Raw genomic sequence first — 26,536 nt, 5'->3', positions numbered from 1 at the left:
GGTCCTTTAAGGGACCTTCAGAGATGGAGTTCCTCCATCAGGATGCTGAGATGCTTATTTAAAAGAACAGATTCCAGATTCCTGTGCCTCCCACCTCTGAGTGGGAGAAAAGGATCTGCAGGGATAGGACTCAGGATTCAGTATCATGAGTAAGCACTGAAATCAGAACTGGGGTGGGAACAGTTTTTTGTCAGAGGCAGGAAAAGTTCACATACCTTGACTAACTCCTAGTCGTGCCAGCTTTGATCTTACTTCCTCCCAAAGCCACCCCAACTTCCGTACTCTGGCCTATGCCCTACTTCCATAGCACCCGTATTTTATCAACAGTAGTGATTGCCACACTATAATTGCCTGTTCACTTCTTTATCTTTCCCACTAAATTATTCACTGACACATCCCCAGGCGTAGTGCCAGGCACATGGCAGGTGCTCAATAAACATTTATTGAATTTTCCAAAAAATAAGTTTTTAAGTGTACAAAGAAGAGTATTTTTACAACAGGACAAGAAGATGTGTCAATATCGGTTAGAGCTCTGAGCTGGGTTTTAGGCCCTATGCTGCGTTGGGCTGTATGAGCCGTTTCTGCTCACATTTCTGATGCCAAATGTGGGAAGGGGGGCATACCGCGCCAACCAATTCTCCAACTCTCCATACACCAACTGGGTGTCTTACAATTCAGTTCAATTCTGACATTACCCAGAGTTAGCACAGACCCAAAAGGGTAAGGGCTCCGTCCCATAGGACTGCCCCTACTGCAGACACCAATCACAAGTTCTGGACCTCCCATACTTCTGACTCACAGCTATAAATTGGGCGTTCCCATGTCCCCCTCCTCTTTCCTTACGTTTACCAGTTTGTTAAAAGGGATAGAACTTGGCGACAGTCAGATGGAAGGGATGTATAGGATAAGGCATGGGCAGGCAGGTGCATGCAGAGCCTCCACACTCTCTGTTAGCGCACCACCGTCCCAGCACCTCCCTGTGTTCACCACCCTAGAAGCTCTCGATTTCATTGTTTGGTGGATTTTATGGAAGTTCTATTATGCAGTCAGGCATTGATTAAATCAATAGCCGTTAATCACTAACTTGATCTCCACCCCCTCTCCTCCGCCCAGAGGTCAGGGGTGGGACCAGAAGATCCAGTCCTCTAATCACATGGTTGGTTCCTTGGGCAACCAGCCCCCATCCTGAAGCTATCTGGGGGCCCACCAAGAGCCATCTCATTAGCGTGGACTCAGCGACTGTTGAAAGGGGTTAGTTATGAATTATGAGAGACACACTTCTCACCCTGTCACTCAGGAAATTACAAGGGTTTTAGGAGCTCTGTTCTAGGAACTGGGGACAAAGACTAAACAGGTATTTCTTATTGTGTCACTATATGACAGGCTAGTTCTGAGTCCTGCATCACCTGTGAAAGCAGCTGGGGATGGGAGAGGGGACGCAGGTTTTTACAGAAAGCCCTAGAGGTTTTCATATAATGTTCCTCCATTGAGATTCACTTTGAGGAGTAAATCTCTACTGCCGAGGACAATACCCACCTCTCCGATATATTGGAAGGAGGGGGAAAAGCTTGTGGGCTGTTGGGCAAGTGATTTCTGATGGTTTCTTTCTGTGCTCTTGGAAAAAAGACAAGCAGGGTTCTGAAAGCATTTAAGTGTTGTTTTGTTCTGTTTTGGTTTTGCTTATTACATAGATGTTTAATGATGGACCACCTCCCTTTTCTATCTTGATTTTTAGCTGCATGTGCAAATCAGCGTCCTGACCTCTTTGGTTGTGTTATTGCCCAAGTTGGAGTAATGGACATGCTGAAGTTCCATAAATACACTATTGGTCATGCCTGGACCACTGATTATGGGTGCTCAGACAACAAACAACACTTTGAATGGCTCATCAAGTAAGGTTTTAATTCCTATTGACATATTTGTGTTGCTAACAATTTGATACCAGAATACTGAACATAGTCAAAAGGATAAATGTTTGACTCCATGCCCTTCAATATCTCATATTTGCATGTAATTTACTGCAAAAGTAGGGCAAGTGGTGGGAATACCTGTCTTCCTGGTTTTGATCTGGTCTTTAACAAAAACAAAAACAACAAACTACAAAGATGTGATGGGCAGAATTTTAAAGGTGGTCCTCCAGGATTCCTGTCCCCTGGTCCTTCAGTCAACCACTAATCTAGGTACTTCTGTGAAGGGACTTTGCAGATTAAATTAAGGTTACTAATCAGCTGACCAGGATAAGGAGATTATCCTGGATTATCGAGTGGGCCCAATCTAATGACAGACCCTTAAGGCAGAGCACTTTCTCTGGTGGGAGTCGGGGATGCAGCAGACAGGGAGATGAGAGAGATTGGACGCATGAGGAGGACAGGAGGACTAGAGCCACCATTGCTGGCTTTGAAACTGAAGGAAGGGGGCCTGTTCGACCTGAGATCAACCCCAACCAACAGCCATCAAAGAAACAAGGACCTCAGTCCTACAGCCATATGGAACTGAATGCATTCTGCCAACAGCTGGAATGAGTCTGGAAGTAGATTTTTTTCTAGAACTTCTTGATAAGTGCCCAGCTAGCCAACACTTTGATTTCAGCCTTGAGAGAGCCAGAGAACCCAGTTGAGCCAAGCCAGACTTTTGACTTATAGAACTGTGAGATAAGAAATCCATGTTGTTTTTAAAAGCTGCTAAATTTGTGGTAATTTGTTAATGCAGCAACTAAAAAATAATTTTTTAAAAAGTCATTATAACTTACATATATATGGGATTTTTCTAAATTAAGAAATAAGGAAATAGGGCTTCCCTGCTGGCACAGTGGTTGAGAGTCCGCCTGCCAATGCAGGGGACACGGGTTCCCTGGTCTGGGAAGATCCCACATGCCGCGGAGCAGCTGGGCCCGTGAGCCATGGCCGCTGAGCCTGCACGTCTGGAGCCTGTGCTCTGCAAGGGGAGAGGCCACAACAGTGAGAGGCCCGCGTACCACAAAAAAAAAAAAAGAAAAAAAAATAGAAAGAAATAAGGAAATGAAGAAGAATATATGCAAGAACAGTTAAACTTTTTTTTGTGCTCTCAGTATAACCTGTACATATATTTGAAACTACAAGTTGCATTACGAAATATTCGTATCCCTCAACCCTTTGGCGATAACAGTGAAAAAATGGCAAACATTTAGATTCTCAAGACTGCAGGCGGGCTTCCCTGGTGGCACAGTGGTTGAGAATCTGCCTGCCAATGCAGGGGACACGGGTTCGAGCCCTCGTCTGGGAGGATCCCACATGCCGTGGAGCAACTAGGCCCGTGAACCACAACTACTGAGCCTGCGCATCTGGAGCCTGTGCTCTGCAACAAGAGAGGCCGCGATAGTGAGAGGCCCGCGCACCACGATGAAGAGTAGCCCCCACTTGCCACAACTAGAGAAAGCCTTCGCACAGAAACGAAGACCCAACACAGCAAAAATAAATTAATTAATAAACTCCTATCCCCAACATCTTTTAAAAAAAAAAAAAAAAAAACAGACTGCAAGCTACATTCTTTTTTGGCTCTTCACTCTCTTTACTTCCCACATGTAGGGGTTTTTGGACTTTTACCAGCAGTATTTAGGAATTACTCTTGGAATAGCACCAGCAGCCTATGTCCCCTCTCCCCAGTCATCTCAGTCAATTATAAATTTTGATACAGTAATTTCTCAAGTCAGGTTTTTTTCCTTCATTTGATGTGCTTTGTGTGGTTAGCTCTCCACTTAGAAATTCAGCTAAAATGACTTGAATTTTTTTAATTGAATACTTTTAAACTACTCAGTTCTGTTCTGTAGGAGGGGAAAAGTTTAACTTTTAAAATACACAAGTAGCCTCACTGACACATCCTGGTGAAAGCTGAATATTTGAAGAAGCCATAGTTCCAATTAACTTTAAGAAAATATGCACTTAGGGGGATAAGTCCCACTTAAACTCAGTTGAAAATACTGAGTTAATTGTACATTGAAGGCAACAAAATATTCGCTGGAACCTGATACTTCTAAAATTAATTTGAAAGCAAAAAAAAAAAGAGTTCTAAATATTTTTTCTCTCAAGATGTCTGTGATATTCCTATTTCAGACTTTAATTTTTTAACCTAGCACCCACAGAGCTGTATTTTCCTCTTACTTGCTACTCCCAATGAGCAGAGTGCTCAATCCAGTATATTGAAGGGGGTCCCCCACACCCCCCAAAATTTAAATTTCCAAGTTTGTGAATGGCTGGGAAAAATAAAGCCTAACAGACTTTTTTCTACAGAACTTCTCAGAGTCTTGAATGTATAAATGTGGCATGTGAATCTTGAAGTGGGGAGAGGCATTATCAGTAGGCAGAGTTTCCAGGCTTGTTTTCCCATAGAACTAACCCTTATCTGGAGGACTGGGGTTGATCCAGAAATACTCTGCAATGAGATCAGAAAACAGATCCATTGGCACCCCCATCTTATCTATTAGGAGACTAAACCCCAGAAGGTTTTAGTCTTAGCTTGGTTAACCGAGTAGAAATTTTACTATTTTTGCCTATTTACCCTCCAAAATAAAACTCTACTAAAATAGTTTAATTCATTAATACTGAACACTTTGGAAAACAGGACACTAAAATGTAAAGAAAAAATATCCAAAGATGTCTTTCACTTAACTATTATCAATCACTGTTTAATTTGATTGTACTTATATTATTAAAAACCTTTTTGTTAACTGGAAACTTGTGCTTCAGAAGGTGTCTCCTCCGCTAACTTTCTCACCATTGGCCAAAGTCAGTTTCTTTCTGCTGGACTCTGAGCCAGCAGGGGTCAGCAGCTCAGGTTCCCTGGTTTCAGACAGGAAGCTAGGCCCAGAGGGGACCCGTGGTCTTCCTAAGACTGCCAAGCTGAGCTCAGAATAAAGGGTCTATAGATACTAAACAGGCAAAAAGCTGCTATACACTGTGGATTTCAAGTTCTTCAACAAAAGAAAGGCTTGCACCCATTCTATTCACAATCAGTGATTTAAAAGAACAATGAGGCATGATAGGGGAAGGGAATTAAGAGATACAATCTACTTATGTATAAAATGAAGCTACAAGGATATACTGTACAGCACAGGGAATATAGCCAATATTTTATAATAACTTTAAATGGAGTATAATCTATAAAAATATGGAATCACCTGAAACTAATATGGTAAATCAACTAATACTCAATTAAAATCTTTTCGTGTAAAATATAAACAGAGGGACAGTCAGTCCACTTTGTAGCAGTCAGTCTGAAGAATATGAAAATATTCACCTCAAGACAGTCAGTATGCACGTACTTTGGGTTGTTTCAACAGCCCTGTTTCTTTCTTACACAGGCTTCCAAAGTGGGAGCGAAATAAACGACACAGCTCCCCAGCTTCCAGTAGCCCTGGCCAGTCACAGCCCAAACGGTGATGTAACTTAGTCTGCAGTGGTCACCCATGGACCAGTTGGCTGCAGTCCTCACTGCAGGTGACGGTAGACGGGTAGACGACGCAGGTCACTATGCCCTCCCGTCCCCGTGATTATCCTAGGGGGACCCACCACTCTCATTTTGATATCCGGCCTCATGAAAGTGCCTTTGCCTTTTCAGATATTCTCCACTGCACAACGTGAAGCTACCAGAGGCAGACGACATCCAGTACCCATCCATGCTTCTCCTCACTGCGGACCATGACGACCGCGTGGTCCCGCTTCACTCCCTCAAGTTCATTGCCACCCTTCAGTACCTGGTGGGCCGCAGTCGGAAGCAGAACAATCCCCTGCTTATCCACGTGGACACCAAGGCGGGCCACGGGGCTGGGAAGCCCACGGCCAAAGTAATAGAAGAAGTGTCAGACATGTTTGCATTCATAGCGCGCTGCCTGAACATCGACTGGATTCAGTAAATGGCATTTCCCACTCCCTCTGACTGCTGCGGAAAACCTCAAGGGCTCTCACACCATTAAAACCGAGAAACCACTGGGCGTAATGCCTCCCCACACGAACACTGTTCCTGCACTCGCGGACTGCAGCTGAACAGAACTGCCGTGGGAATTTTATCTTTTCTAGGCTTCTCCTTTGTAGGAGGCCCTTGGCGTTTCTTTCTCCACCCTGTGCAGGCACATATTTTAAAAGGAAAAAAAGGCATGTTCGGATACATAGCTGACGGCAGCCAACAAACACATTGTGAATGTTAGATTGCTGAATTCAGAGTCATGGTCAGGCATACTTCATATAGAGCACCTCAATGAAATTTGCTTCTATAACTATAACCAATATACCTTTACATAAATGTGAGACTTGTTCTCCTGAAAAAGACTTCTTTGCAACAATAATAAATGTTATTTAAGAATGAGAGGCTTTATTTCTGGTTCCTTTGTGTTGAGGAGCAACCCCAGAAGGGCAGTCACTGCACTGCATCCTGTCACTTGTCTGTGGGGATAAGCGATGAAGTCATAGGCTGTAAGCACTGCACGGAGGCGGAGTGCATCCATCTAGCTCCCTTGTTTGTGGTGAGGAAGCTATTAGAGGTGGCTTCCTGTCTTACATATTAACCACTCAGCCAGATGATCACCTCGTCCAGGGCTCTTTTGGTTTGGATGCCTCCTAAAAATCAGTGGACCTGAAACTTCAGATTATTCACCTATTTGTCTGTCTGTCAATTTGGTTACAAAGTATTTGTGGAAATCAGAGTATCTAGGAGTCTAAAACTAAGAGACTACATGAGTGAACTATCCAAATTTATCTTACAATTAGAAATTTCAGCATTTGCCAAGCAGTTCTTCCCCCCACAGACCACTTCCTGGAAATAAAAATAGTCATACTTTAAAAAGTGTGTCTCCCCAGCCTTAAATCTTTAATAAGAGGAGGATATATCATTCCTCAAACTTGTCCATAAAAAAAATAAAAAATCAAGGCATTTGGTTTAACATTTCATGAAATACTATTCCTTTGGGTATCAGTTTGGGAGGTGGTGATCTAATTTATGAGAAAAAACCCAGCCGCTTCTTTGTCTTGCTTCATGAGATATCACAAAAATTAATTACTATTTTGTATAAAGTATTTTAACCTTAAAAAATTAGTTTAAAAGATTACTTCATAAATCTAATAGCTTGTTCTTTTCCAGGTAAGTGCTATTTTCCAGATCATACATGTTTGTGCTTCTTTTGAGATCTCTACTTCTCAAATTGTGGTCTGAAGTTAGACACACTATTTTCTGTCCAGCTTATCAATACATACAAGCTCAGGTGAAAGGTGGATACATGGTTTGGCTTTTCTCTTCTAGAGTTATGTTTTCTATCACTGTTTGTTTAAATAAGCACTGTATATAATGCAGCTGTCATTGAACATATGATTCATTATGAGCCCCTCCACCCAATCCCTGGAGAAAAAGTACGCCACTAGCTAGCAGTGCATGCAGTGGTTGACATCATCACCATCTACCTGCCATGTAACTGCTGACCAGCATGACAGGAAGAAAAAAAGTGTATTTGTATAGATAAGGCAAAGGCAGCCTTTATCCTAGACCAGATGGGTCATTTGACATGCAGACAGCTGAGTTGTACCCATTCAGTCCAGAGCATTTGCAAGTTTGCACAGAATCCGGCTACACTTTCCCACTGAGGTTTTCTACTTAGCAGCAGAAAGTAGAAGTATAGTGTGTAGAGTCTCAGCTTCAAGAGAAATTAGGACCAGGTTCAAATCCCAACTGTCATTTAGTAACTGGTGATTATGAGGAATAAACATGCTAATATACTTAACACGCACCTAGCATATAATTGGACTCCAATTGGGAGTTTTCCTTCCCAAGCTAATTTTCATATTGAGACTTTAGCTGGACAACTGAGCGCACAGACTGAAGGTAGCTTTTTTACACCTTAAACACTGGATGATTTAGAGGTTGGGCTCTTCCCCAGATCTCAGAGTGTCTTTCTTACTAGATGCCACCCTCCTCTGTATCCTGTGCTCTGCCCGTCTGCTCTGTCTTACGTTGCTCTCTGGTGTTTTGAGGAAAAAAGCTGCATATGTTGCCCAGGGGGTCTAAGTGCCTTGCCACAGGGCCTTGCAAACACGCCACAGAGCATCTGCTACCTTAGTAAGGTAAAGTCACGTTTATGATGTTTAATATGTACACACCTGGAATATTGTAAAACTTTGCAATTAGTCATGTGTTTCCTAATACCCCCACTGAAGCTTAGGCAGTTACACCCAAATGGTGCTGCCAGTATGAAAGGTTACATTTCAGCTAAGAAAGTCTGCCACCAAATTCTCCATATTTATCAGATAATTTTACCAGCCTCAGAGATTTCCCTGGGCAGACCACATAGCCAGTGCCCAGAAGGCTTACAGAGCCTCAAAGATGAGTTAAGACCAGACTGGAAAGCTGTAAGGGGGGCTGTAAAAAAAAAAAGAGAGAGAGAAGGTCAGACTCTAAGGGGGTAGCCAGGAAGGCCAGTGAGACTCCAGGGGGAGGAAACAGGTGATAAACTATGTCCTCAGTCCCCTGTGCTCTAAGCTATCTATGTGTGTGGATATGTTTGTCCTCAAGCAACCTTATAAACCATGTGCTACCCTTACCCCCATTTGGCAAAGGCCCAAGTTCACCAGCCAGGAAGTAAGCAGGCAGGGCAGTTAACCCTGGCAGCAGGACCCTGGAGCCGGCACTCTTACCCACTAGTCTAGTAAGAAGACAAAAAAGCAAGAGGCTTCCCATTCAAGATGGTGACTAGGGAGGACCTGAACTTACCTCCTCTCATGGACACAGCTAATTGACAGCTGCATACAGAACAACGCGCTTTGAAAGAAACCCATAAACTAGATGAGCAACTCCTACACATGAGGTGAAAGAGAAGAAACCCACATGGAACCGGGTAGAAGAGGCTGAGACACAATCTCACGATATACCCCACCCCTGACACAGCCACCCACAGTCAGGAGGGAACCTACAACTCCGAGCTTCTCCATGAGGAGCAAAGGGTTTGGACTTCACATCTGGCACCCCAGCTTTTAAGACTTGCATCTAAGAGACGAGCCTCCAAAATATTTAGCTTTGAAAGCCAACAGGGCTTGCATCCATGAGACCCACCAAGATATAGCAAACAAGAAACAATTTTTAAAATTTGTTTTGGTTTTTTCTCTCTAGTCACATTTTAAATTTAATTTTAAGAAAAGTTTAATATATTTAATATACTAAAAAATACCTCACACCAGTCAGAATGGCCATCATCAAAAAGTCTACAAATAATAAATGATGGAGAGGTGTGAAGAAAAGGGAACCCTCCTATACTGTTGGTGGGAATGTAAATTGGTGCAGCTACTATGGAAAACAGTATGGAGGTTCCTTAAACCAAAAATAGAGTTACCATATGATCCTACAATCCCACTCCTGGGCATATATCCAGAAAAGACAAAAACTCTAATTTGAAAAGATACATACACCCCAATGTTCATAGTAGCACTATTTACAACAGCCAAGACATGGAGGCAACCTAAATGTCCATCGACAAATGAATGGATAAAGAAGATGTGTTGTGTATACACACACACACCAGAATGCTACTAAACCGTAAAGAAGAATGCCATTTGCAGCAACATGGATTGACCTAGAGATTATCATACTAAGTGCAGTAAGCCCGACAGAGATAAATACCACATGATATCGCTTATACATGGAATCTTAGAAAGAAAAAAAAAGATACAGATGAACTTATTTACAAAACAGAAAGAGATTCCCAGACAGAGAAAACAAACTTACTGTTATCAAAGGGGAAGGAGGGGAGGGGAGAGAGGGATAAATTAGGAGGTTGGGATTAACATGTGCACACTACTATATATAAAATAGATAAACAACAAGGACCTACTGTATAGCACAGGGAATTATACTCAATATTTTGCAATAAGCTATAAAGGAAAAGAATCTGAAAAGGAACATGTATATGTAAGTATATATAACTGAATCACTGTTCTGTACACCTGAAACTAACACGACATTGTAAATCAACTATACTTCAATTAAATAATTAAAAAATTTCTTTAAGATCTACATAGGGACTTCCCTGGTGGTCTAGTGGTAAAGAATCCACCTTCCAATTCAGGGGACACAGGTTCAATCCCTGGTCGGGGAACTAAGATCCCACATGCCGCGGGGCAACTAAGCCCCGGGGCCACAACTACTGAGCTCTTGCGCCTCAACGAGAGAGTCCATGTGCCACAAACTACAGAGCCCACGCTCCCTGGAGCCCACACGCCACAACTAGAGAGAAAACCCGCATGCCACAACTAGAGAGAAGCCTGCGTGCCTCAACAAAGACCCAACGGAGCCAAAAAAAAATAAAATAAAATATTTTTTTAAATTAAAAAAATAAAGATCTACTTAGTAACTTTCAACTATACAATACAGTATTATTAACTATAGTCACCATACTGTACATTACACCCTCAGAACTTATTTATAACTGGAAGTCTGTACCTTTGACCACCTTCACTCAATTTAACCACCCAAAAAACAGTTCTTAAAAGGGCTCACGCAGACTCATCTGGCTACCCCCCAGGGTCGAGCAGAGAGTCCTCTGCCTGAAAAGTGACCAGTCTTTCTGTGAAAGACACCTACCTGCTCATCTTAAAGCTTTGGCCCGAGGGGCAAGATTCTAACTGAACACACATCTAGAAGCGTACTGAAACGCTCTCCAAAGTCCCCAGAGGCTGGTGGCACCATATTCGCACTCTCCCTCCACCTCACCCCAGGTCACTAATATCTCCCAGAAAGACCTTGTGCATACACCTAGTGCCCTGGTTTTTGTGACACCCACTGATCACGTGGCTCTAGTGGCCAGTGGGTCCTGGACAGCAGACTGAAACGCACCCCCAGACTTCCTGTGAAAGAGGCCTATTAGCTTATCTTCATAGCTGTGGCCTGAGAAGCAGACTCCTAACTAAACACGTCTAAGGGCTGATTGTAATCCTCTCCAGAGATCATGGAGGCCAGTGGGTGTCATCCTCACACACTCCCTCTGTCCTGCCCTACATCACCAGCATCTCCAGGAAAAGAGCTTGTGTATACGTGTGGTGCCCCAACTTTTGTGGCTGTGCTACATCCCTTGATAGCCTGAGTCTAGTGGCCAGCAAGGCCTGTGTTCATGGGGTTTGTGTTCTTGTGTTAAATGGGACAGCTGCAAACCAAGAAACTTCTTAACTAGCTATTACCTCAGGGCTCAGTTCAAAGAGAGCAGACAGAAATGCCCATCTGCCCCTGAAAGAGCTATATTTGCACATTTGAAAAGCTGCTGCCTGAGGGCCTAGCTTCCAATCAGCCTGCACCTAGGTGCTGACTGAGATCCACCCCTTTTGGGACACCAACAGGTCTTTGCACACCCGCAACTACCAGAAGCTACTAAGAATAAAGCAGGCTGCTTGAACAATCACAAAGATTTGAGACAACCAAGAGCTAGAGCAGGGTGGAACAATAAGGTTCACCTCCTACACAAGGCTACTCCTTCAAGACTGGGAGAGGTCACTGTTTCAGCTAATGCATAGAAAAATAACAAAGACTGTCAAGGAAAATGAATAAACAAAAGGAATATGTTCCAAACAAAAGAACAAGATAAAACCTCAGAAAAACCCTTAATGAAACAGAGATAAGTGAAAATTTACCTAGTAAAGAGTTCAAAGTTACAATCATAAAGATGCTCACCAAATATATATGCACCCAACATAGTATTTGCCTTATGTATTGAGGTGCTCCTAACAGCCATAAAAGGGGAAACTGACAGTAACACAATGATAGTGGGGCACTTTAACAACCTGCTTTCACCAATGGACACATCAGACAGAAAAATCAATAAGGAAACACAGGCCTTAAATGACACATTAAGCCAGATGGACTTAATTGATATTCGTAGAGCATATGTTCCAAAAGCAGCAGAATACATATTCTTCTTAAGTGGACATGAAACATTCTCCAAGACAGATCAAATATTGGGTCACAAATCAAGCCCCAGTAAATTTAAGAAAACTGAAATCATATCAAGAATCTTTTCAGGGCTTCCCTGGTGGCGCAGTGGTTGAGAATCCGCCTGCCGATGCAGGAGACACGGGTTCGTGCCCTGGTCCGGGAAGATCCCACATGCTGCGGAGCAACTAAGCCCGTGAGCCATGGCCGCTAGGCCTGCGCGTCCGGAGCCTGTGCTCCGCAACGGGAGAGGCCACAACAGTGAGAGGCCCGCATACCGCAAAAAAAAAAAAAAAAAAAAAAAAAAAAGAATCTTTTCAGACCAAAACACTATGAGATTAGAAATAAATTACAGGAAAAAAGAAATGTAAAAAAACACAAACTTGTGGAGACTAAAACAATATATTACTAAACAACCAATGGATCACCGAAGAATTCAAAGAGAAAATCAAAAAAATACCTAGAGACAAATGAAAATGAAACATGATGATCCAAAATCTATGGGACACAGCAAAAGCAGTTCTAGTAGGGAAGTTTATAGCAATACAATATTATCTCAGGAAACAAGAAAAATCTCAAACAGCCTAACCTTATACCTAAAGCAACCAGAGAAAGAAGAACAAACAAAACCCAAAGTTAGTAGAAGAAAAGAAATCCTAAAGATCAGAGTGGAAATAAATGAAAGAGATGAAGAAAACAATAGAAAAGATAAGTGAAACTAAAAGCTGGTTCTTTGAAAAGATAAACAAAATTCATAAACCTTTATCCAGACTCATCAAGAAAAAAGGGAGAGGGCTCAAATCAATGAAGTCACAATAAAGTTACAACAGACACCACAGAAATAAAAAGGATCATAAGAGACTACAAGCATCTCTGGAAAAATTCTTAGAAACGTACAACCTTCCAAGACTGAACCAGGAAGAAACAGAAAACATGAAGACACCAATCACATGTACTGAAATTGAAACTGTGATTTAAAAACTTCCAACAGGGACTTCCCTGGTGGTGCAGTGGTTAAGAATCCACCGGCCAATTCAGGGTACACGGGTTCAAGCCCTGGTCCAAGAAGATCCCACACGCTACGAAGCCAAAAATAAATAAATAAATAAAATTGATTCTTTAAAAAAAAATTGGAAAATTTTTTAAAAAATAAAAACTTCCAACAAACAAGAGTCCAGGACCAGATGGCTTCACAGGTGATTGCTATCAAACATTTAGAGAAGAGATAACATATATCCTTCTGAAAATCTTCTAAAAAACTGCAGAGGGGGGCTTCCCTGGTGGCACAGTGGTTAAGAATCCACCTGCCAATGCAGGAGACACGTGTTTGAGCCCTGGTCCGGGAAGATCCCACATGCCGCGGAGCAACTAAGCCTGTGCACCTCAACTACAGAGCCTGTGCTTTAGAGCCCGTGCTCTGCGACAAGAGAAGCCACCACAGTGAGAAGACTACACACTGCAACAAAGAGTAGCCCGTGCTCACTGCAACTACAGAAAGCCTGAACGCAGCAACAAAGACCCAATGCAGCCAAAAATAAATAAATAAATTTATTTAAAAAAAAAAAAACTGCAGAGGAAGGAACACTCCTGAACTCATTCTATGAGGCCACTATCACCCTGATACCAAAAGCAGACAAAGTTACCACAAAAAAAGAAAATTACAGGCCAATATCACTGAGGAACATAGATGCAAAAATCCTCAAAAAATACTAGCAAACAATACATTAAAAGGACAATACAACATGATCAAGTGAGATTTACCCCAGGGATGCAAGGATTTTTCAATATCCATAAACCAATAAGTGTGATACACCAAATTAGCAAATTGAAGAATAAAAACCATATGATCATCTCAATAGATGCAGGAAAAGCTTTTGACAAAGTTCAACACCCATTTATGATAAAAACTCTCCAGAAAGTGGGCATAGAGGGAACATACCTCAACATAATAAAGGCCATATACAACAAACCCACAGCCAACAACATTCTCAATGGTGAAAAGCTGAAAGTATTTCCTCTAAAGATCAAGAACAAGACAAGGGTGTCCACTCTCACGATCTTTTTTTTTTGGCTGCGTTGGGTCTTTGTTGCTGCATGCAGACTTTCTCCAGTTGTGGCAAGCAGGCGCTACTCTTCGTTGTGGTGCACAGGTTCCTCATTGTGGCAGTTTCTCTTGCAGAACACAGGCTCTAGGCATGCGGGCTTCAGTAGTTGTGGTGCAGGCTCAGTAGTTGTGGCTCGTGAGGGCTAGAGCACAGGGTCAGTAGTTGTGGTGCATGGGCTTAGCTACTCCACAGCATGTGGAATCTTCTCAGACCAGGGCTCAAACCTGTGTCCCCTGTATTGGCAGGTGGGTTCTTAACCACTGTGCCATCAGGGAAGTCCCATCACCACTTTCATTCAACATAGTTTTGGAAGTCCTAGCCACGGTAATCAGAGAAGAAAAAGAAATAAAAGGAATCCAAATTGGAAAGGAAGAAGTAAAACTATCACCTTTTACAGATGATATGATACTATACATACAAAATCCTCAAGATGCTATCAGAAAACTACTAGAGCTCATCAATGAATTCAGTAAAGTTGCAAGATACAAAATTAATACACAGAAAATCTCTTTCATTCCTAAAAATGAAAGATCAGAAAGAGAAATTAAGGAAACAATCCCATTTACCACTGCATCAAAGAGAATAAAATACCTAGGAATAAACATACCCAAGGAAGCAAATGACCTGGACTCAGAAAACTATAAGACATTGATGAAAGAAATTGAAGATGACACAAACAGATGGATATACCATGTTCTTGGATCAGAATACTCAATATTGTGAAAATGACTATATTACCCAAAGCAATATATAGGTTCAATGCAATCCCTATCAAATTACCAATAGCATTTTTCACAAACTAGAACAAAAAATTTTACCATTTATATGGGAACACAAAAGACTGCGAATAGCCAACCAATCTTGAAAAGAAAAATGCAGCTGGAGTAATCCGGCTCCCTGACTTCACATGATATTACAAAGCTACAGTAATCAAAACAGTATAGTAGTGACATAAAAACAGAAATATAGATCAATGGAACAGGATAGAAAATCCAAAGATAAACTCACACACCTATGGTCAACTGATCTATGACAAAGGAGGCAAGAATATACAGTGGAGAAAAGACAGTCTCTTCAATAAGTGGTACTGGGAAAACTGGACAGATACATGTAAAAGAATGAAATTAGAACACTCCCTAACACCATACACAAAAATAAACTCAAAAAAGGTTAAAGACCTAAATGTAAGACTGAATATTATAAAACTGTTAGAGGAAACATAGGCAGAACACTCTCTGACATAAATAGCAGCAATATCTCTTTGGAGCCACCTCCTAGAGTAATGAAAATAAAAACAAAAATAAATAATTGGGACCTAATTAAACTTAAAAGCTTTTGCACATCAAAGGAAACCATAGGGGCTTCCCTGGTGGCACAGTGGTTGAGAATCCGCCTGCCGATGCAGGGGACACGGGTTCGTGCCCCGGTCCCGGAAGATCCCACGTGCCCGTGGAGCGGCTGGGCCCGTGAGCCATGGCCGCTGAGCCTGCGCGTCCGGAGCCTGTGCTCCGCAGTGGGAGAGGCCACAACAGTGAGAGGCCCGCGTACCGCAAAAAGAAAAAAAAAAAAAAAAAAGCACTTTAAAAAAAAAAAAAAGGAAACCATAAACAAAATGAGAAGTCAACCTATAGAATGGGAGACAATATTTGCAAACGAAGCAACTGACAAGGGCTTGATTTCCAAAGTATACAAACAACTCGTGCAATTTAATATCAAAAAACCAAACAAATCAATCAAAAAAATGGGCAGAAGATCTAAATAGACACTTCTCCAAAGAAGACATACAGGTAGCCAAAAAGCATATGAAAATTGCTCAACATCACTAATTATCAGAGAAATGTAAATCAAAACTACAATGAGGTTATCACCTCACACCGGTCAGAATGGCCATCATCAAAAAGTGTACAAACAGGGAGACGTTCAAGATGGCGGAAGAGTAAGACATGGAGATCACCGTCCTCCCCACAAATACATCAGAAATACATCTACACGTGGAACAACTCCTACAGAACACCTACTGAATGCTGGCAGAACACCTCAGACATCCCAAAAGGCAGGAAACTCCCCCACGTACCTGGGAACAGCAAAAGAAAAAACAGACAAAATAGGGACAGGGCCTGCACCTCTGGGAGGGAGCTTTGAAGGAGGAAAAGTTTCCACACACTAGGAAGCCCCTTCACTGGCAGAGACAGGGGGTGGCCGGGGGTAAGCTTCAGAGCCACAGAGGAGAGCACAGCAATAAGGGTGCAGAGGGCAAAGCAGAGAGACTCCTGCACAGAGGATAGGTGCTGACCAGCACTCAGCAGCCCGAGAGGCCTGTCTGCTCACCCACTGGGGCAGGTGGGGGCTGGGAGCTGAGGCTCAGGCTTGGGAGGACAGAGCCCAGGGAGAGGATTGGGGTTGGCTGCATGAACACAGCCTTAAGGGGGCTAGTGCGCCACAGTTAGCCAGGAGGGAGTCCAGGAAAAATTCTGGACCTGCCTAAGAGGCAAGACACCATTGTTTTGGGGTGCATGAGGAGATTCAGAGCACTGCCTAAACAAGTTCCAGAGACAGGTGCAAGCCACAGCTATCAGCTCGGGCCCCAGAGATGGGCATGAAACACTAAGTCTGCTGCTGCTGCAGCCCCCAAGAAGCCTGTGTGCAAGCACAAGTCACTATCCACACCTCCCCTCCTGGGAGCCTGTGCAGCCTGCCACTGCCAGGGTCCCGGGATCCAGGGACAACTTCCCCGGGAGAACACATGGTGTGCCTCAGGCTGGTGCAACGTCATGCCGGCCTCTGCTGCTGCAGGCTCACCCCGCATTCCATACCCATCCCTCCCCCCTGGACTGAGTGACCCAGAGCCCCCTAATCAGCTGTTCCTTTAACCCCATCCTGTCTGAGCAAAGTACAGATGCCCTCAGCCGACCTACGTGCAGAGGCGGGGCCAATCCAAAGTTGAATGCCAGGAGCTGTGTAAACAAAGAAGAGAAAGGGAAACCTCTCCCAGCAGCCTCAGGAGCAGCAGATTAAATCTCCACAATCAACTTGATGTACCCTGAATCTCTGGAATACCTGAATAGACAACAAATCATCCCAAAATTAAGTCAGTGGACTTTGGGAACAACTGTAGACTGGGGTCTGCTCTCTGCATCTAATTTGTTTCTGGTCTTATGTTTATTTTAGTTTAGTATTTAGAGTTTATTATCATTGGTAGATTTCTTTATTTGGTTGCTCTCTTCCTTTCTTTTAATGTATAGATATATATCTTTTTTCCTTTTTCTCTGAGTGTGTATCTGTATGCTTCTTTGTATGATTTTTGTCTGTATAGCATTGCTTTTACCATTTCTCCTAGGGTTCTGTCTGTCCATTCTTTGTTTGTTTGTTTTCTGTATAGTTTGTGGTGCTTGCTATCATTGGTGGATTTCTTTACTGGTTTGGTTGCTCTCTTCTTTCTTTATTACTTTTTAATCTTTTTATTTTTAATAATTTATTTTTTATTTTAATAATTTTATTTTTTTTCTTTTGCTTTCTTTTTTTTTTTCCTCCCTTTTCTTCTGAGCCATGTAGCTAGCAGGGTCTTGGTGCTCCGGCCAGGTGTCAGGCCTGTGCCTCTGAGGTGGGAGAGCTGAGTTCAGGACATTGGTCCACCAGAGACCTCCCGGCTCCACGTAATATCAGACAATGAAAGCTCTCCGAGAGATCTACATCTCAATGCTAAGAACCAGCTCCACACAACGACCAGCAAGCTACAAGCTGGACACCCTGTGCCAAACAACTAGCAAGTCAGGAACACAATCCCACCCATTAGCAGAGAGGCTGCCTAAAATCATAAGGTCACAGACACCCCAAAACACACCACTGGACATGGTCCTACCCACCAGAAAGACAAGATCCAGCCTCATCCTCCAGAACACAGGCACCATTCCCCTCCACCTACACAACCCACTGAAACAAACTTAGCCACTGGGGTCAGACACCAAAAACAACGGCAATTATGAACCTGCAGCCTGCGAAAAGGAGACCCCAAAGACAGTAAGTTAAGCAAAATGAGAAGACAGAGAAACACACAGCGGATAAAGGAACAAGGTAAAAACCCACCAGACCTAACAAATGAAGAGGAAATAGGCAGTCTACCTGAAAAAGAATTCAGAGTAATGATAGTAAAGATGATCCAAAATCTTGGAAATAGAATAGAGAAAAGAAACGTTTAACAAGGACCTAGAAGAACTAAAGAGCAAACAAACAATGCTGAACAACACAATAAATGAAATTAAAAATTCTCTAGAAGGAATCAATAGCAGAACATATGAGGCAGAAGAATGGATAAGTGATCTAGAAGATAAAATAGTGGAAATAACTACCACAGAGTAGAATAAAGAAAAAAGAATGAAAAGAATTGAGGACAGTCTCAGAGACCTCTCAGACAACATTAAAAACACCAACATACGAATTATAGGGGTCCTAGAAGAAGAAGAGAAAAAGAAAGGGGCTGAGAAAATATTTGAAAAGATTATAGTTGAAAACTTCCCTAATATGGGAAAGGAAATAGTCAATCCAATCCAGGAAGAACAGAGAGTCCCATACAGGATAAACCCAAGGAGAAACACACCAAGACCCATATTAATCAAACTATCAAAAATTAAATACAAAGAAAAAAATATTAAAAGCAGCAAGAGAAAAGCAACAAATAACATACAGGGGAATCCTCATAAGGTAAGCGCTGATCTTTCAGCAGAAACTCTGCAAGCCAGAAGGCTATCACAGGACATATTTAAAGTGATGAAAGGGCAGAACCTACAACCAAGATTACTCTACCCAGCGAGGATCTCATTCAGATTTGATGGAGAAATTAAAAGCTTTACAGACAAGCAGAAACTAAGAGAATTCAGCACCACCAAAACAGCTTTACAACAAATGCTAAAGGAACTTCTCTAGGCAGGATACACAAGAGAAGGAAAAGACCTATGATAACAAACCCCCAAAATGAAGAAAATGGTAATAGGGACAGACATATCAATAATTACCTTAAATGTAAATGGATTAATTGCTCCAACCAAAAGACAGAGACTGGCTGAATGGATACAAAAACAAGACCCATATATATTCTGTCTACAAGAGACCCACTTCAGACCTAGGGACACATACAGACTGAAAGTGAGGGGATGGAAAAAGACATTCCATGCAAATGGAAATCATAAGAAAGCTGGGGTACCAATTCTCACATCACACAAAATAGACTTTAAAATAAAGACTATTACAAGAGACAAAGAAGGACACTACATAATGATCAAAGGTCAATCCAAGAAGAAGATACAACAATTGTAAATATTTATGCAACCAACATAGGAACACCTCAATACATAAGGCAAATGCTAACAGCCATAAAAGGGGAAATTGACAGTAACACAGAGTAGGGGATGTCAACACCCCACTTTCACCAATCGACAGATGAAACAAAATGAAAATAAATAAGGAAACATAAGCTTTAAATGATACATTAAACAAGATGAACTTAATTGATATGTATAGGACATTCCATCCAAAAACAACAGAATACACTTTTTTCTCAAGTGCTCATGGAACATCCTCCAGGACACATCATATCTTGGGTTAAAAATCAAGCCTTGGTAAATTTAAGAAAACTGAAATAGTATCAAGTATCTTTTCCTACCACAACAATATCAGCCTAGATATCAATTATGGAAAAAACCTGTAAAAAATACAAACACATGGAGGCTAAACAATACACTACTAAATAACCAAGAGATCCCTGAAGAAATCCAAAAGGAAATCAAAACATACCTCGAAGCAAATGACAATGAAAACACGATGACCCAAAACCTATGGGATGCACCAACAGCAGTTGTAAGAGGGAAGTTTATAGCAATACAATCCTACCTCAGGGAAGAAGAAACATCTCAAATAAACAACCTAACCTTACACCTAAAGCAATTAGAGAAAAAAGAACAAGAAAAGCCTAAAGTTAGCAGAAGGAAAGAAATCATAAAGACCAGATCAGAAGTAATTGAAAAAGAAATGAAGGAAACAATAGCAAAGATCAATAAAACTGAAAGCTGGTTCTTTGAGAAGATAAACAAAATTGATAAACCATTAGCCAGACTCATCAAGAAAAAAAAGGAGAGACTCAAATCAATAGAATTAGAAATGAAAAAGAAATAACAACTGAAATAAATACAAGAAATCATGAGAAATAAAAAGATCATGAGAGATTACTACAAGCAACTCTATGCCAATAAAATGGACAACCTGGAAGAAATGGACAACCTTCCAAGACTGAACCGGAAAGAAATAGAAAATATAAACAGACCAATCATAAGCACTGAAATTGAGACTGTGATTAAAAATTTTCCACCAACAAAAGCCCAGGACCAGATGGCTTCACAGGCGAATTCTATCAAACATTTAGAGAAGAGCTAACACCTATCCTCTCAAACTCTTCCAAAATAAAGCAGAGGGAGGAACACTCCCAAACTCATTCTGCGAGGCCACCATCACCCTGATACCAAAACCAGACAAAGATGTCACAAAGAAAGAAAACTACAGGCCAATATTACTGATGAACATAGATGCAAAAACCCTCAACAAAATACTAGCAAACAGAATCCAACAGCTCATTAAAAGGATCATACACCGGGGGCTTCCCTGGTGGCGCAGTGGTTGAGAGTCTGCCTGCCAATGCAGGGGACATAGGTTTGAGCCCTGGTCTGGGAGGATACCACATGCTGCAGAGCAACTGGGCCCGTGAGGCACAACTACTGAGCCTGTGCGTCCGGAGCCTGTGCTCCACAACAAGAGAGGCTGCAACAGTGAGAGACCTGAACACCACGATGAAGAGTGGCCCCCACTCGCCACAACTAGAGAAAGCCCTCGCACAGAAATGAAGACTCAACACAGCCAAAAACAAAATAAATAAATAAAAGGATCATACACCATGATCAAGTGGGGTTTATCCCAGGAATGCAAGGATTATTCAATATACGCCAATCAATGTGATACACCATATTAAATAACTGAAGGAAAAAAACCATATGATCATCTCAAAAGATACAGAAAAAGCTTTTGACAAAATTCAACACCCATTTATGATAAAAACCCTCCAGAAAATAGACGTAGAGGAAACTTACCTCAACATAATAAAGGACATATATGACAAACCCATAGCCAACATCCTTGTCAATGGTGAAAAACTGAAACCATTTCCAATAAGATCAGGAACAAGACAAGGGTGTCCACTCTCATTACTATTATTCAACATAGTTTTGGAAGTTTTAGGCACAGCAATCAGAAGAAAATGAAATAAAAGGAATCCAAATTGGAAAAGAAGTAGTAAAGCTGTCACTGTTTGCAGATGACATGATACTATATAGAGAGAACCCAAAGATGCTACCATAAAACTACTAGAGCTAATCAATGAATTTGATAAAGTAGCAGAATACAAAATTAATGCACAGAAGTCTCTTGCATTCCTATACACTAATGATGAAAAATCTGAAAGAGAAATTAAGGAAACTCTCCCATTTACCACTGCAACAAAAAGAATAAAATACCTAGGAATAAACCTACCTAAGGAGACAAAAGACCTGTACGCAGGAAACTATAAGACACTGATGAAAGAAATTAAACATGATACAAACAGATGGAGAGATATACCACGTTCTTGGATTGGAAGAATCAACATTGTGAAAATGACTATACTACCCAAAGCAATCTACACATTCAATGCCATGCCTATCAAACCAGCAATGGCATTTTTCACAGAAGTAGAAAAAAATTTCCACAATTTGTATGGAAACACAAAAGACCTCGAATAGCCAAAGCAATCTTGAGAAAGAAAAACGGAGCTGGAGGAATCAGGCTCCCTGACTTCAGACTATACTACAAGGCTACAGTAATTAAGACAGTATGGTACTGGCACAAAAACAGAAATACAGATCAATGGAACAGGATAGAAAGCCCAGAGATAAACCCACGCACATATGGTTACCTTACTTTTGATAAAGGAGGCAAGAATATACAATGGAGAAAAGACAGACTCTTCAATAAGTGGTGCTGGGAAAACTGGACAGCTACATGTAAAAGAATGAAATTAGAACACTCCCTAACACCATACACAAAAATAAACTCAAAATGGATTAAAGACCTAAATGTAAGCCCAGACACTATAAAACTCTCAGAGGAAAACATAGGCAGAACACCCTATGATATAAATTACAGCAAGATCCTTTTTGACCCACCTCCTAGAGAAATGGAAATAAAAATAAACAAATGGGACCTAATGAAACTTGAAAGCTTTTGCACAGCAAAGGAAACCATAAACAAGATGAAAAGACAACCCTCAGAATGGGAGAAAGTATTTGCAAGTGAAGCAACTAACAAAGGATTAATCTCCAAAATTTACAAGCAGCTCATGCAGCTCTGTATTAAAAAAACAAACAACCCAATCCAAAAATGGGCAGAAGACCTAAACAGACATTTCTCCAAAGAAGATATAGATTGCCAACAAACACATGAAAGGATGCTCAACATCATTAATCATTAGAGCAATGCAAATCAAAACTACAATGAGATATCATCTCACACCGGTCAGAATGGCCATCATCAAAAAATCTAGAAACAATAAATGCTGGAGAGGGTGTGGAGAAAAGGGAACCCTCTTTCACTGTTGGTGGGAATGTAAATTGATACAGCCACTATGGAGAACAGTATGGAGGTTCACTAAAAAACTAAAAATAGAACTACCATACGATACAGCAATTCCGCTACTGGGCATATACCCTGAGAAAACCATAATTCAAAGAGTCATGAACCACAATGTTCATTGCAGCTCTATTTACAATAGCCAGGACATGGAAGCAACCAAAGTGTCCATCAATAGGTAAATGGATAAAGAAGGTGTGACACATATATACAATGGAATATTATTCAGCTATAAAAAGAAATGAAATTGAGTTATTTGTAGTGAGGTGGATGGACCTAGAGTCTGTCATACAGAGTGAAGTAAGTCAGAAAGAGAAAAACAAATACCATATGCTAACACATACATATGGACTCTAAAATAAAAATTGTTCTGAAGAACCTGGGGGTGGGACAGGAATAAAGACACAGATTTAGAGAATGGACTTGGGGATACTGGGAGGGGGAAGGGGAAGCTAGGACGAAGTGAGAGAGTGGCATGGATATATATATATATATATATATATATATATATATATATATACACTACCAAATGTGAAATAGACAGCTAGTGGGAAGCAGGTGCATAACACAGGGAGATGAGCTCAGTGCTTTGTGACCACCTAGTGGGGTGGGATAGGGAGGGTGGGAGTGAGACGCAAGAGGGAGGTGATATGGGGATATATGTATATGTATAGCTGATTCACTTTGTTATAAAGCAGAAACTCACACACCATTGTAAAGCAATTATACTGCAATAAAGATGTTAGAAAAAAAGCCTACAAACAATAAATGCTGGAGAGGGTGTGAGAAAGGGAACCCTCCTGTACTGTTTGTGGGAATGTAAACCGGTACAACCATTATGGAGAACAGTATGGAGGCTCCTTAGAAAACTAAAAATAGAACTACTATATGAAACAACAATTGCACTCCTGGGTATATACCCAGAGAAAACCATAATTCAAAAAGATACATGCACCCAATGTTCATTGCAGCACTGTTTAAAAGAGCCAAGACCTAGAAGGAACCTAAGTGTCCATCGAGATAAAGAAGTGGTACATATATACAATGGAATATTACTCAGCCATAAAAAAGAATGAAATAATGCCATTTGCAACAACATGGAGATTATCATGTTAAGTGAAATAAGTCAGAGAAAGACAAACATCATATGATATCACGTCTATTTGGAATCTAAAAGAATGATACAAACGAACTTATTTACAAAACAGAAACTGATTTGCAGGCTTAGAAAACAAACTTATGATTACCAAAAGGGAAATGTGCAGGGTGGATAAATTAGGAGTTGGAATTAACATATACACACTGTTATCTATAAAACAGATCATCAACAAGGACCTACTGTATAGCACAGGGAACTCTACTCAATACTCTGTAATAACTTATGTGGAAAAAGAATCTGAAAAAGAATGGATATATAAATATAACTGAATCACTTTGTTGTACACCTGAAACTAACACAACATTGTAAATCAAGTATACTCCAACATAAGATAATTTTTTAATTAAAATTAAGATACTAAGCAGAAAATATATTTCAAGAATTAATCAAGTGAAGAAACAGAGCAGGGCAAGTAAACAGGCCATGACAAAGGATGCCATTTTAGTTGAGGAGTTCAGCAAGGACTTAAGGGAATTAGCATTTGAACAAAGGCCTGAACCTGGCAGGACAGACTGGAGTAGACTAGATGGTTCAGAGCAGGTGAAGCCATCCGAGGTGCTGAGTAGGGAAAGAACAGGGTCAGATCCAGCAAACACGTGGAATGCTGACTGCAGGGGACATGAAGAGAAGCAGAAGGACCATAAGAAGGACAGGGGGGTCTTAGCATCTTTAAGGAATTGGGGGGTTGAGGCAGTGGGAACCCACCATTCCAAAAATAACTCTGACCTGCGACCTCATGGATGAACCTCAGAAACATCATGCTAAGTGAAAGAAGCCAGACATAGACGACCATGTCCTGTATGGTTCCCTTTATATGACGTGTCCAGACTAGGCAAAACTATAAAGACAGAAAAACATAGGTAAGAGGTTGCCCCTAGTTGGGAGTGGAAATGGTGCGTAACTAATTGGGCATGAAGGATCTTATTGGGGTGATGAAAATGTTCTAAAACTGGGGCTTCCCTGGTGGCACAGTGGTTGAGAATCTGCCTGCCGATGCAGGGGACGCGGGTTCGTGCCCCGGTCCGGGAGGATCCCACATGCCGCGGAGCGGCTGGGCCCGTGAGCCATGGCCGCTGAGCCTGCGCATCCGGAGCCTGTGCTCCGCAAAGGGAGAGGCCACAACAGTGAGAGGCCCGCGTACCGCAAAAAAAAAAAAAGTTCTAAAACTGGATTAGAGTCATGGTCACACAACCCAGTAAACTTACAAAGATGTCACTGAATCGCACACTTGAAATGGATGAATTTCATGGTATGTGCATAATATTTCAATGAAGTTGTCAAAATAGACTGTGATAACGAAATAAAAAGGAACAAATGAACCTCTGGATGAGCAGTATCAGGAATAGCCACCTGGAGGACTGTAAGGTCAGGTAGGAAAGGCAGGTGATGGGGAGCGATTGAGATTAAAGCTTGTTCATCAGGTTTGGCAGAGGAGGATGAGGACTATTTTGAGCAGGGTCCTTATGTCAGAGTTCACCCCCCAAGGCAGAGCTGTCCCTCTCCCCTCTACTGAGTCTGGTTCAATAGATCAGACTGCTGATACCAAGTCTTGCGAATCATGCCCTGAATCCACTTCTCTCAGGAACTCAGGGCCTCCTGCAGACTCATTTCTGCAGCAGCTGAAGGCAGACAGGAGACACAAAGGCAAGCAGGCTCTGTTTAATGCTGGGTGAACGCCTGAGAAAGCTCTCATTTTCTCTACTGTTCAAGAGAAAGTGTCTTGGTGGCCATTTATGGGAGTTATTAATGCCAACCAACCCTACGAATCGTAAACAAACCACCTACGTAGTCATATGTGATTTAGAAAGTGATTTACATTTAGTTGGCAATGAAAACATATTACTGTTCTCTGGTTCCGAAGTATTAAAGGTTTTGATAAGTATCAAAGGCAAGAGCTTACAGTCACTTTGAAGAGGGAGTCAAACTGAGGTTAACCTGAAAACAAGATCAGCGTCAAAACATAACCCAAAATTCTGGGGGAAATGATGGAAGTTTACACAAGTAATACCATGTTACCTCTCCCAGGACATTCAGGTGCTAGGCCCGCAAATGGTCTTTTCCAGAGTGCTGGGTTTACCCTCAACCTCAAACCCCAGAAGTTGCACATACCTGATAACTCCAGGGACACCGGGAACTCCCCAGCTCTGCTCTGGTTTTGCCTCAGTGTAAAATTCCGTCTAACTCCTCCGAGAGAACTGTTAAATGGGAATGTCTTGGGGAGGGAAGGTGAGTGGGAGGGGCTTCATCAGTTGTTAACACCTGAACTTCTGAGTTGATTTTGCTATTTCCTAGTGAACAGCAAGGCTGTGCCTGCATGTGGGTGGAAGTGGGTTTCAGGTTTACTTGGCAAGGGAGAGAATGGTCAGAATACGGTGGTAGGTTCTGGGAAGGGACGATTCCAGAAGGGAAATTAGGGAACAGATATTGCAGAGTTTGCCTACCTCTCACTCTTGCTCCTGGGTCTCAGCCCAGGAGTGCTGCTACCCGGCCTCACCTGTCGCGGAGTTTATCTCCGCCCCAATCCCAAGAGGTGTAGAGGCCCAGCTGAGAGCAATGATCAAGGAGGTAAAAATACAATTGATCCTCGAGCAAAACAGGTTTGAAGTGTATGGGTCCACTTGTACCCAGATATTTTTTCAAT

The 26,536-nt window shown here is 41.7% G+C and overlaps 1 protein-coding gene across 1 annotated transcript in view; it reads left to right on the top strand.

Annotated features, from left to right (window-relative positions):
- PREP (prolyl endopeptidase) overlaps positions 1-6,336 on the top strand; it is a 142,967-nt gene extending 136,631 nt beyond the window's left edge. The window contains exons 14-15 of the mRNA XM_059083658.2: positions 1,736-1,892; positions 5,593-6,336. Coding sequence (XP_058939641.1) covers positions 1,736-1,892; positions 5,593-5,887 — 452 coding nt within the window. The 3' untranslated portion in view covers positions 5,888-6,336. The remainder of the gene's footprint in view (positions 1-1,735; positions 1,893-5,592) is intronic.
- Positions 6,337-26,536: the final 20,200 nt, after the last annotated feature.

The sequence above is a fragment of the Kogia breviceps genome, chromosome 13 (genome assembly GCF_026419965.1).
Source record: "Kogia breviceps isolate mKogBre1 chromosome 13, mKogBre1 haplotype 1, whole genome shotgun sequence".
NCBI classification, from domain to species: Eukaryota; Metazoa; Chordata; class Mammalia; order Artiodactyla; family Physeteridae; genus Kogia; species Kogia breviceps.
This window is presented reverse-complemented; position numbering and strand designations above follow the sequence as displayed.